The sequence below is a fragment of the Tiliqua scincoides genome, chromosome 14, assembly GCF_035046505.1.
Source record: "Tiliqua scincoides isolate rTilSci1 chromosome 14, rTilSci1.hap2, whole genome shotgun sequence".
Taxonomy (NCBI): Eukaryota; Metazoa; Chordata; class Lepidosauria; order Squamata; family Scincidae; genus Tiliqua; species Tiliqua scincoides.
Genome location: NC_089834.1, coordinates 12,107,383 through 12,119,933, shown reverse-complemented (window position 1 = coordinate 12,119,933; position 12,551 = coordinate 12,107,383). Strand labels below are relative to the sequence as shown.

At 54.2% G+C, this 12,551-nt stretch overlaps 1 protein-coding gene across 1 annotated transcript in view; it reads left to right on the top strand.

Moving 5' to 3' along the window:
* MYO18B (myosin XVIIIB) overlaps positions 1 to 12,551 on the top strand; it is an 86,298-nt gene that overhangs the window by 25,521 nt on the left and 48,226 nt on the right. The window contains 7 exon segments of the mRNA XM_066609985.1: positions 713 to 886; positions 4,335 to 4,425; positions 7,080 to 7,272; positions 8,510 to 8,590; positions 9,530 to 9,680; positions 10,111 to 10,270; positions 11,983 to 12,166. Of these exon segments, the coding sequence (XP_066466082.1) occupies positions 713 to 886; positions 4,335 to 4,425; positions 7,080 to 7,272; positions 8,510 to 8,590; positions 9,530 to 9,680; positions 10,111 to 10,270; positions 11,983 to 12,166 (1,034 nt within the window).

Below are 12,551 nucleotides of genomic sequence, written 5' to 3'. Positions count from 1 at the left end.
TGAAATGAAATCTAATTGCTACAATCAGTCTCGTTCTGCGCTGTGCCTGGCTTACGAATGGCTCCCATCAAGCTGCAGCTAATTAGCTCCGCCACGTCTATCCTGAACGGTGATCCGTTTTTGGCTGGTTCCCCCCCCTTTTAAAAGAATTGACAGACGCGGTGGGCTTAGAGCTGTTTTTCTTTCCCTCTGGTGAGGCTTCTGTCTCTCAGCCTCTGGCCACTCCTTTGGGAAAGAGAACCAGGACAACACCCCCCCCCCCAATGCCCCATGAAAGTGCAATGTGGGGCTTTTGTCTATTGGAGGGCGCTGCTCCCTCCTGGTTCTCCATTATTCCAGTCTGCAGGGTCTTTTCCTTCCCCACCCAGGATAAACTGAGGGCTGAGCCCAGGACCCGTCTGCATGCCAAGCAAGGGCTCAGTCACTGAACTGTGCCCCCCCCAACTGGAAATGGCAACGAAAGAGCCTTGGTGCCCTGTGGAACTCAGGGGCAAACTTCCACCAAAGAATCTTTCATGGTACAGACCCACATGTCCTTTCAGTTCCCGGCAGAGCCGTTTGTGTCCCTCCCGTGCTGGACTTTCCCTTCCTCAGTCTGCCAATCCCCTTTTAAAAGACATCTAGGCCAGACTCCATCACTGCATCCTGTGGCAAGGAGTTCCGCAGACTAATCACGCACAAGGTAAAGAAATGTTTTCCTTTGTCTGCGCAGTCGGCAGGAAGCAGTTCATGAGGTTCGAGTGGGCCAACCGGGCCGCGGAAATCCTGGGCTGTGACTTTGAGGAGCTCACGACGGCGGTTTTCAAACATCACCTCCGGCGGATCATCGAGGAGGTCACTTCTGGAGTGGGAGGACAGCCCAGCCGGGAGGAGGACCGAGTGGACGGTAATTGCACGTTGCGCCCCTCGCCTTGTATATGGAGGCAGCGTGGAAACAGAGCCGGTCTTGGGAGGTCGTCCTCCCCGCCCCCCCTGCATGCAGCCTGCCTGGGTTGGATAAGCAGGTGCAGGCCCTGCGGTCTCTGCACACGTCCTGCTGCCCCACTCCTTCCTTTCATGCGTGGCACGCACAGGTGGGTTGTTGGGCCTCCTTGGTGGTAGGTCCGCAAAGCCCAGTAGGCTGCTGTGTCAGAAGGACCCTGGGGGAATCCAGCCTTGGGGTGTGTGTGTGTGTGTGTGTGTGTGTACATGTGCTCCCGGCTTCAGATCGGTTTGTTGGGGCTGCAGCAAACCTTTCGCTGGTGCCGAAAGCGCCTTGGACAGCAAGTCTTGCTCTCTTGACTGGGGCAGGCGGTCAGAGCGCAGTCTTTCTGCCACCGGATCTGACCCGCCCAGAGCTGCTTGACTGCCTGCTGGCCACAGGAGCCGATGCCCCAGACATCCCTGAGCAGCACCGACCCTGTGATTACCTGATACCTGAGCCACAGGTGGTCCCTGGGAGCTTGCTGGAGTTCCTGGCTGGGGCCCGCAGGCCCTAAAGGCTGCATGCAGTCCAGGCTGTCCCCCAGTGGTGTGGTAGACATGGAGGTGCCTGCCAAAGCGTGAGGCTGCCCCTGCGAATGCTGCCGCCGCCGCCAGGTGGCATGTTGTCCCGCTTGAGGGGTCCCGCTTGAGGGGGGACATGATTGAGACATACAAAATTATGCAGGGGATGGACAGAGTGGATAGAGGGATGCTCTTTACACTCTCACATAATACCAGAACCAGGGGACATCCACTAAAATTGAGTGTTGGGCGGGTTAGGACAGACAAAAGAAAATATTTCTTTACTCAGCGCGTGGTCGGTCTGTGGAACTCCTTGCCACAGGATGTGGTGCTGGCGTCTAGCCTAGACGCCTTTAAAAAGGGATTGGACAAGTTTCTGGAGGAAAAATCCATTATGGGGTACAAGCCATGATGTGCATGCGCAACCTCCTGATTTTAGAAATGGGTTATGTCAGAATGCCAGATGCAGGGGAGGGCACCAGGATGAGGTTTCTTGTTATCTGTTGTGCTCCCTGGGGCATTTGGTGGGCCGCTGTGAGATACAGGAAGCTGGACTAGATGGGCCTATGGCCTGATCCAGTGGGGCTGTTCTTATGTTCTTAACTACAATTCCCAGGAGGCCTTGCAGGTCTCTTGTTATCTGGTGTGCTCCCTGGGGCATTTGATGGGCCGCTGTGAGATACAGGAAGCTGGACTAGATGGGCCTATGGCCTGATCCAGTGGGGCTGTTCTTATGTTCTTAACTACAATTCCCAGGAGGCCTTGCAGGTCTCTTGTTATCAGGTGTGCTCCCTGGGGCATTTGGTGGGCCGCTGTGAGATACAGGAAGCTGGACTAGATGGGCCTATGGCCTGATCCAGTGGGGCTGTTCTTATGTTCTTAACTACAATTCCCAGAATGCCTTGCAGGTCTCTTGTTATCTGGTGTGCTCCCTGGGGCATTTGGTGGGCCGCTGTGAGATACAGGAAGCTGGACTAGATGGGCCTATGGCCTGATCCAGTGGGGCTGTTCTTATGTTCTTATGTTCTTATGTTGTCCACCTGCCGCTGCCTGACTCTCAAGGCACTTCCCATTGGAGCTGAGGGCATCTGCCTTTTTCCCTACAACCTGGTGGCCCAAGAAGCTGGGTCTCAAACTGGGACCCTTCTGCCTGCAACTGCCAGCCACGCTGCTCCGGATGAAGCCACCCTGCCCTGGAAACACAGGCCTTGTCCAGTCTCGCCTGCGGCAGCCGTCGCTCTGCAGACTCTCGGGCAGAGAGGTGTCCGTCCAGCAGTGCTTCCTGAGATCCATACCTGGGGGTCTTGGAGACCCCAGCCAGCACTCGTAGTGCCACACAGTCGCAGGCCCCCCCTTCGGAGGGTTCTGTTTCCCTTTGTGGCCCTGGTGCCCCTTCCTTGCGCTGCCTCTGTGTGTGGCACCCTGTGGAGAGATGATGTGTGTCGGTGTTTGCATGGAAGGCCATGGCAAGAGGGTGGGGCTTGGTAGCCCTCCCTGGCAACCCAAGCGTGCGTTTGCTGCCCCGCTTGCCGCAGGCAGAGCCACCTTCTCCCAGGCAACCTGGACTTGAAATCATGTTCCTTTTTCTTTGCCGGCAATCAGAGGCGTTCTTGTAATCACTTTTTCTGTTTTCTGCCTCAACACAAAAGAGGGAGGCTGGTTTGTTCTTTCTCCCCTTTCATCAACCCTTTTCCTTTTCAATCATATCCAGAAAGCAGCCTGGAAGGCAGAGAGCCCAGCTGGCTCTGCAAACTGCCATTTGAATTGTAAATCTCAGGTATTTGGAAACGCAGAAGGGTCTGCAGAAGCAGGGAAGGTAGCCGAGACCCGAGCTGCCTTCCTGATCTGGGGCTGGCGAGCTGCTTCCGGCCCTGACCTTAGCAGAGTTTCTCTCATTTTCCCCTGCCCCCCACCCCACCCCTGCTCCTGGTTTTTGAGCACTGAGTCGCAACCAGTGCCCGGGAAGGACAGGTGCCAGCTACCGCGGTGGGTTTCCTAGCAACTGGCGCAGGTTAGAGGGTAGAGATTGTGAGCTTGTAAAACGCTTGAAGAGGCACCGATTCCTGTGTTCCCTGCATCTCCCAGGGACTTCCAGGCAGTCCCCTCCTCCCCTCCTAGACAGGAGGAGGCATCAGGAAGCAGCGACAGCCACTGTCCCCTGGAGAATGGGAGCAGCCTCTTGTGTTCTTCATCCGAGAGCAGCTTTAGCACTGTGGGCAGGCAGAACTAAGAAATGGGTTCAGTAGGGAAAGGAAGGGGGACCTGAGAGAGGTTCCTAAAGCTGTGTGCAGCCTGGGGGGGGGGCTGTGGGGAGAAGAACATTTTCTCCCCTCTTGGAACTCGGAGCCACCCAAAGCAATGGACGGGTAGTGGGTTCAGACAGGCCAAAGAACCGCCTTCACACTGCACGTGATGACTCTGGAATTCCCTGCTGCTAGATGTGGTGAGACCCATGAACTTGTGCTCATGGAGCCAGAAGGGAGGTATGTTGGCGGCTAAATGGAATCTCCGTATCCAGAGGCATTCTACCCCTGAATGCCAGGCACTGGTGACAGACAGCAGGGAGGGCCATTGTCTGTCTTCGGCAGAAGGTCGTGGCTCTTGTATCCTCCTGGTTTTTGCTCTTGTGGAGTTTTAATTCTGACGTAGCATGTTTTGGGTTGATTTCTCGTGGAGGGAAGAGATGCAGTTTGCGGAGGGGACTGTGGTCCACAAACCTGCATCGCCCCCTTGTCTTGGCTTAGCCCCTAAATGTAACTCGCTGACAGAGCTGGGGGAGACACCCAGGCTGATGCCTCTGCAGGCAGAGAGAAGAGGCAGCCCAAGCAGTCAATCTCTTTCTCCTCCAGGTCCCAAGTTGACAGGCACCGAGTGTGTGGAGGGCATGGCGGCCGGACTTTACGAGGAATTGTTTGCAGCCGTGGTCTCGCTGATCAACAGGTATTGGGGGTGGGAGGTTGCCCTTGGCACTTCCAGCACACTCATGCTCTGCCCCTCGCGTGTGTTGTCTTTCCCTTGATCAGCTTATGAAGCTGCAGTCAGGGATGGGTGGAGCAACCTACAGGAAGGACAGTCCCCCTTGTCTGTCTTGGTTGTCCTTTACTCTTACACCCACAGTAATGTTTTAAAAAGCATTTGTCATGAGCTGGAGGACAGAAAGGGGCTGTTATCTGTGAGAAGCACCTGCGGGGGAAGCAGGAAAGCAGCTTGCTGGGCCCCCAAACAAATTCAGCTTCTCTCAAAGTATCTTTGCTATCCAGAGATGTGGCACAGGTGAGATGGGCAAGGCTGCCACTCTTGATGGATGGCGAAGAGACTGAGGGGGCTGCAAGACAGAGGTGGGGGTTTCAAAGGAGATTTTCATGTGCTATTCTTTGGCTCCATTCTTTGGAACCATTCTTTGGTTCACCTTTGAGGTTCTCGTTCTCTTGCTGCGTGCTTGAGTGTGTGTAAGTCTGGGGGAGGCACTAGCAATGTAAATGAGAAAAAAGGGAGAAGGGGGTGTCTGTCATGCAAATGAACGGGCTGCTGGCCAAGGCAGGTCTTCCTGTTTCGGTTTTGGATGAAGCAGGGCCTGCATTCGGATGAACTATGTGGCTGAGAAGGGGTCCTGCAGACAGAAACATAGCTTTGGCTTGTGTCAGTCAGGGCAAGAACTCGTTACGTCACTCCCATGATGAACCTCCTCCTGTACCAGACCATGCAGAATAAATTACTGTCATATGCACCGCCTAAATGCAATGGCTTTACTAGGGTTGGTGTCACCATTCATTCATTCATTCATTCATTCATTCAAATATAGAACAGTCCAGGTCACCCAGCAAACCAGGAACCAACAAAAAACCAGGGGCCGGCTTGATGACACTCACACAACTGAGACCTGGAAATGAGAGCTGACTCCTAACACCTGGTTGGTTCCCTGCTGTGTAATGTCAACACCTCATTGGCTCTTGGAGCCATCAATCCCTGCACCTAGCAACACCACTGCCTGCAGGTATTTTGCACCAGAGCTCTTTGGGTCTTAACAGTCAAGGCAAAAAACTCCTTGTGCCCAGAAAACCTTGCAGCAGCAGCAGCAGCAGCAGCAGCAGCGGAAGTGTTACAACGACTATGTCCAAAGCCCCACACTTCCATTCTGACACGCAACCGAGAGCTTGGCTGCCGCTGCTGGGCTCGCCGGTGCTTCTGGAGCAATGTCCAGGGTTTGAAAAGGGCATACGCGAGCAGTCGCGCCTGGAGATTGTGCAGGCACAGGCGTTGCAGAGCACAGCCTGGTTGTGGGGCCGGTTGGCATCCTTCCACTTGAGCACTCAGGGGCTCCTACATGCCCTCAGCTTGCAGGAACCAGGAACCATCTGTGCACACCCCAGTAGCCCAGAATTGTGCCGTGTGCAGGCCTTGTGCTCGCTCCTTCCCCCTTCAAGCTGCAGCATGTGGTTCAAGAGTCTTTCTGAAGGCTTCAGAATTCTTGGCATATCATCCCTCTTGTCAGTGCAAGCTGGAGTTTGTGGGGATGGAAGTGGCTTCTTCTGGCAGTCCCTCTCAATTAGTATTCACACGCCTCTCCAGCCGCTTCGATGACCAGTTGGTCTGGCGCTCTTTTCCGAAACAGACTCCTCTTGCCAGCCACATTGCTGTGTGTGTGTGGGGGGGGGGGTTTGAAAGGGGGGAAGAGAGCGAAGGGAGGCTTCGGCTTGCTGATTAATAATGGATGTGACTTTGCAGGATTGACGCGAAGGTTACTGGCATGTGGAGATTAATAAGCCGGCGAGGGGAAGGGGAAAAACAAGCCTCTTGCAAGACCTGGCACTGTGGCTTCCACAGAAAGAGGCAGCTGCGAAGGTCACGAGCAATTGGCCTCAACTCCCCCCCACCAGAGGGGGTTTGTAATGAAGACTAGATGCTCTAGTCTAGAGACTAGAGGCGGCGGGGGGGGAGAGTTCTCCTGGCGGCCAGGAGAACAGCCCTGCAAAGTGTTGGCCGGCCTGCCCTCTCCTCTGCTCCTGAGGAAGTCATCCTTGTGGCTCATTCTGGCAGGTCTTCTAAAGCCATTGATTCGCCCACCACGCACCACAGCCTCCAGGCAGAACGCCATCTAGTTCAGCTTGATTTGGAGGTGGGGGGCAATAACCCCTCCTCCTCCTCTCCACGCAACCCTCCCCCCCTTTGTGTATGATACTTTAATTTATTCTGTATGGTTTGGTATGGGAAGAGGTCCATCATGGGGACGACACAATGAGCTCTGGGTGATGCAAACCCCAGTGACATCTCTGTAAAGACTGGATTCCTTGCGAGGAAATCATTTTTTAAGTGCTTGTGTGGACCTTGCGATTTGCTGCTGAAGGTGAGGGGCTTTAGAGCTCAGTGCCAGAACCCCTGCTTGGCATGGAGGAGGTCGCAGCTGCAAGGAAGGGCCGAGAGATTCTGCCTGGAAACTGGAAGGACAACAGCCAGCTGGCAGCAGGCAGCACTCTGTGCCCCAAAGCCTTGTTCCTTCTGTGCACACCCAGAGATCCTGGGCAAAGGGGCAGCAGGCCTGTGGGTGTCTTCTGGTCCTTCCCACCCCACGGCTCTCTCTCCCTCTTTCCCCACAGGGCTTTCTCTTCGAGTCATCTCTCCATTGCCTCCATCACAGTGGTGGACACTCCCGGCTTCCACAACCCCCGGCACCAGAGGCAGGAGCGGGCAGCCACCTTTGAGGAGCTCTGCCACAACTACACCCAGGAGCGGCTGCAGGGGCTGTTCTACGGGAGAACCTTTGTGTCTACGCTAGAGAGGTACCAGCAGGTGAGTCCCACTCCGGCGCTGCCCCAACACATCATCTTATCCTCTGGGTTTTGCTTCACTGGTGTTCCAGCTGGATTTATTATTATTATTATTATTATTATTATTATTATTATTATTATTATTATTATTAACAGTATTTATATACCGCTTTTCAACTAGAAGTTCACAAAGCGGTTTACAGAGAAAAATCAAATAACTAAATGGCTCCCTGTCCCAAAAGGGCTCACAATTTAAAAAGATGCAAATGAATACCAGCAGACAGTCACTAGAACAGACAGTGCTGGGGTGAGGTGGGCCAGTTACTCTCCCCCTGCTAAAAAAAGGAGCACCCACTTGAAAAAGTGCCTCTTACCCAATTAGCAGGGGTTCTTACCCAATTAGCAGGGATTTGGAAACATGGGCAGTTGTACTGGAAGGCTTGCAGAGCCTCTGGGTATATCTTGATCCTTTGAGAATACCTGCTCCAGCAGGAGCTGAAAAGTTAGGTAAGAACTATTTTATTCCACCGTAGCCTGTTGGCACACGTCTTGCAGATTTTTAACAACATTGGCAGTGATTTTGCAAGTTCTTGGGCAAATAATTTCAGGTGCCTTTTGGGGAGATGGAGCACCTTTCATCTCTGTGTTTTTGCTTTTAATGCGTGTTTGACTGAAGAACAGCAGGAAGGTGAGCAGGGATTTTCACACCCCTCAACCCAACCCAGGAATTTGTTTCTTATGAGGTTCTTCTGTGCCTACTGTGCCAGACCAGGCCTCTCCAGGGCTTCAGAAAAATCCTTCCCAGCCTTCCCTAGAGATGCTGCCACTTTGGAGTGGGGCTTGGGTAGCGCAGGGTGGAGTCCGGTGCAGGGCTGAGCCTTCCGCCTAGTGCAGGATCCGGGGCACACTTTGAAGAACTTCTTGTGGATTGGGAGCTGGCCTCCCTGCACAGCCTCCCCAGGAATTCTCCATGGCTGTGAGGCCTGCTTGACATTCACCTGCCACGGCGCTTGTCTCCGTGAGTGACGCTATCGTGACAGGAGTGATGGGGGAAGACAGCTCCGGCTCTGGAGGAGCCGTCACTTCAAAGACGCCGGAGAGATCCTTTGATCAGTCGCTTCAGAGTGCCGGGAAGCAGGAGAGGAGAAGAAAAGGCGCAGGAGGGCTCTCTTTGGCGTTCTTTTTAAAAAGAAATGAAACAGGTTCTTTTGTTCTCTCACTCAACTCTAAATTAAAACTTTCCAATTAATCTCCTCCAGGAAAATATCGAGGTGCCTTTTGATCTGCCAGAGCTCTCCCCAGCGACTACGGTGGCCGTTGTAGATCAAAACTCATCCCAGGTAATTGAGAAATACAACATGGGGGGGCAGGGGGCACAGAATGCCATTTAGTTGCAGCCCCAGCCACTCGCATCAAGCAGGGCCATGTGCCACAAAAGCCACTTGGCTGGGGGGGTCTTGTTTTTCCCACGAGGAGCATCGCTGCATTTGTTGGCAGGAAAATTGTTTGCTGGGGCAAAATGCTTCGGTGTATTTGCGGCAGGAACAAAGCAGTAGCCTGAGGCCTGGAGGGACAGGTGCTGTGAGGCTCTTCATGAGCTCAACACCTACATGGGAGGAGGGCTGTTTGGCCATTTTCCAGGGGGCAAAATTCAGCCCCACTGGAAAACTCCCCCTGGAGTTCCTCAGGGCTCCAGTTGACTGGTGGTTGCCAGCTGCCATTTTATATATCCCAGAATGTCCTGAAAACATACATTTTTTTCAAAATGTCCTGAAAACATATGAAAAATGGTGGCTTTCGCCGATAGGAACCATTATTTTTTTTGTGTGTGGCAGCTACTATTTTTCCTCAGAATAGGTCATCAGCCGATTAGTGCGGCAAGAAGTTTCCTGAAACACCCCTAATGGTCCCTTGTAAAGTTTTACACCCTGTTTCATCTCTGAACCCTCCAGAACTGGGCCAAACGTTTGAAAGCCTTAGAAAAATGTCATTAGAAATTAGACAGTTTGCTAATTGGGAAGGGGACCCCCAGGACTGGTCACTTGAAGTGAAATGTTTTATCAGATTGTGGGCAGGGCTGAGTATTGTGTCGCTGCATGACCAGTGAAAACACAGGCGCTGCCCACAGTAATACACTCTGATGGTGGAATTTGGGGTTCCCCTGAGGTGTGAGGGCAAAAGTCCTTGGTGTGTGCCCGTTGCTTGAAGTGTCCCCCAGTCTCCTGCTGCCCCTGTCTCCGCTTCTGACGGTGGGTTGTTTTTCCACCCCCACCCCCCAGGCTCATGTCTCTCCTGGGGCCCAGGGAGATGATCCAAAAGGTCTGCTTTGGATTCTGGATGAGGAGGCCCTGATCCAGGGCTCCGATGACAGCAACGCACTCAACCGCCTGTGCTCTTCCTTTGTGAAGGAAGGGTTGGGCAGCGACAAAGGTAAAATGATGGGGGGATGGGGTTGCCAGCTCTTGGTGGAAGGGAACTTTTTTCACTTGCTTTTGGTGCTTGGAAGGATTCTGGGTTCAGGATTCTGTGTCTTGCTGTGTGTCCTGGTGGGGATGGGAAGGGGATGTTTGGAGAATCACAAGACTCAAGTGTGTGCGGGTTGTAGGCAACGGAACTGACAGGTTCTGGGAAAGTTTTGGGGGCCGCAGGACACAGTGGCCCTCTGTCCAGTTTGGGTGCTTAAGCAGAAGCTGAGGAGGATTTTTTCAGTGTTTCGACTGACGTGGGACAGCAGTGGCCCCTTCTTGCAAACTGTACCTACGTCCTTCCGGCTTCCAGGCTCCTTGGAGAGCCATGTGGGGGTGGCTTTGTCCGTCCTTGTCTGCTCCCCCTCCCTTGCTGACGCAGCTCCCTGTTGCAGGTCTGAGACCCCTCCGCAAGTGTGAGCAGGGGCTGCAGTTTGAGATTGCCCACCAGCTGGGCCAGGACCCCGTCCGCTACGACGCCACTGGCTGGGTGAATAAGGCCAAGTGGAACCTCTCTGTGCAAAACGCCATCCAGGTCCTGCAGCAGTCGAAAGTGTAAGTTCTACCGGAGGCAGCCGTGGGGCGTGTGATGCAGGGGGCAGCACTTGTGGGCTTTCGCTGCAACCTCAAAACCGACCAGCCCGTTGTCGTAGAATTGCTCCCTGCGGGCTCAGGGGAACGGCGCAAGCCCAAGTCCGCTGGCCACTCCCTCCGTCTCTGACTCCAAGGCTGTATGTTTTACTAGGTTTGCAAAACCCTTCACATTGTGTTGAACTGCACAACCAACCTGTGGGGTAGGCTGCCTTTGTGCCCCCCCCCTTTTATAGGTGGGAAGCCGAAGTGTCCTTCTTGATGTTATCCTGTAGTTTTGCAGCTGAGGCTGAGAGGGTTTGCTTAAGGCCCCACCTCCTGCGTTCATGGCAGGGGCAAGAGACTCTCCTAGGCGAGTCCCGATTTGCAGTCCAGGCTCTCAGCCGCCACATGGCACCAGCTCTCCAGGTGTCTCTCTTTTGATGGCTTTGAGAAGGGATCAGACCCATCCAGAGGGAGATGGGGGGTGTCTGCGAAAGGTCCTGGCTGTGATAGATGGTTGGAGCCCCTATGTGCCCAGGCAGTCTACCTGTGAACAGCTATTCCTGGGGAGCCCTGTGGAGAGAGGTCCCTGGCCATCAGTAGGATGCTGGACTGAAGGGCCTTAGGCTGCTGCCGGCTCAGCTGCCTGGCTTCCTTTGCCTACAGCTCCATGATGACCAGTCGGCCTGAACTTGTGGACTGGAGCACAGCAGGCTCCTGAGGCCCCTGGAGACAGAGTGTGGGGCAGCAGCACTGGGCTTTTGCGGCGTTCTCCTGGACGTGCTTACCCCACCCAGCAGCTGGCTTCGTTCCCTCTGGCCAGTGGCCATAACGCATTGTGTCAGTGGCCGGCCGGCCCACTGCTGTGCGTCCTGGGGATTGTATCCCTTCCTTAATGAGCAAAGAGTTTTAATTGGAATTGGAACTTGCAGAAGTGTCTTCCCTGGGGCAGCAAAGCTAGTTAATGGCGAGGAAAGTGGTTCTCTTCCCGGAGGCGGCCAGGCAGAGCCGTCTGCAGCCCCAGCTCCTCCTATAACTCCCCTGCCCCCATGTTTTTTCATTAATCTGGGAAGCAGAAGCACGATGAAGCGGAACGGGGCACTTTTATGGTGGTTTGGGAGCAGACCGGGGGTCGTAACAAGGAAAAGGGGCTTGTAGCTTTTCAAAGACGTCAGGGGCTTGGGCAGGAGCTGTTTGGTTGCCTGGCAGGCAGGTTCAGTGTCAATCAGCACCTGAACAGAAGTTGGTCCCAGTTGGGGGCCTGCTTGGAGAGGAAGCCAGTCGTCCTGCCTGCATCACGTTTGCTGAATCCTCTGGAGAGGAGCCAAACCCTGGCTGCAGGGTATCAGCAAAGGCAGAGAGGTTTCTTGCGTTGCATTATGGGGGACGACGACATCAAAGTCTGTACGAGAGAACTCTTTGCACCTTCCCCAAACTATAACTCCCAGCATTCTTGTGGAGGGAAGCCATGACATGGTCTCAATGCAGATTCCCCCCCCCCCCACCTTGCACCTGCAATTTAGGGAAGAGAAGCGGTGCCCCATGCCCGAGCTCGCTTCAGACTTTGGTTTTGGCCTTTAACTGATCTCGAGCCAGTTTGAGTTTGCAGTGCAGAGTCCCCAGAACCTTTTCCTTCCTTCCTCTTGTGGGGCGACAGAGCCTTCAGGCTGACTCTGCCATGTCCTTCCTGACAGAGATGCTCTGAAGAAGCTGTTCCTGCCTCGGTCCAAAGTGCCCCTGATCTGCCGCTCGGTGGCTGGCCTGGAGGGCGTCTCCCAGCCGGCCTTGCAGCGCATTGGATGCGTGAGGAAGACCTTCACCAGCAGCTTTGCAGCAGTGAGAAAGAAATCTGTGTGTGCCCAGATCAAGCTCCAGCTGGTGAGTGGAGGGGCTGTGGGGGCAGCCTGTGCTTCCTGGGGCTGTACCAGTGGTGCTGTAGGGGGTCCGCACTAGCCCTTTCGCTGGGTCCTCTTAGGCGGGGTGAAGCTGGCAGGGGGGCTGGCTCCTCCGAGGACCTCTCCAAGAATATTTCCCATGCCTCTGTTTGTTTGGGGCGCTGTTGGAGGAGCGGCCGCTGTTTGTCTTGCTTCCTGCCACTTCCTCTCCCTCAAAGGGAGCTCCGGGCAGTGCGCAATCTGAGAAGGCTTCGTAAAAGCAGCACTAATTGAATCTAACGCGCCAGGATAATACGACATAACATAAAATAATCCCACTCAAAATACAGCAAGTGGTACTCAGAACTAGGTAAGAGCCGCCTTTTGAC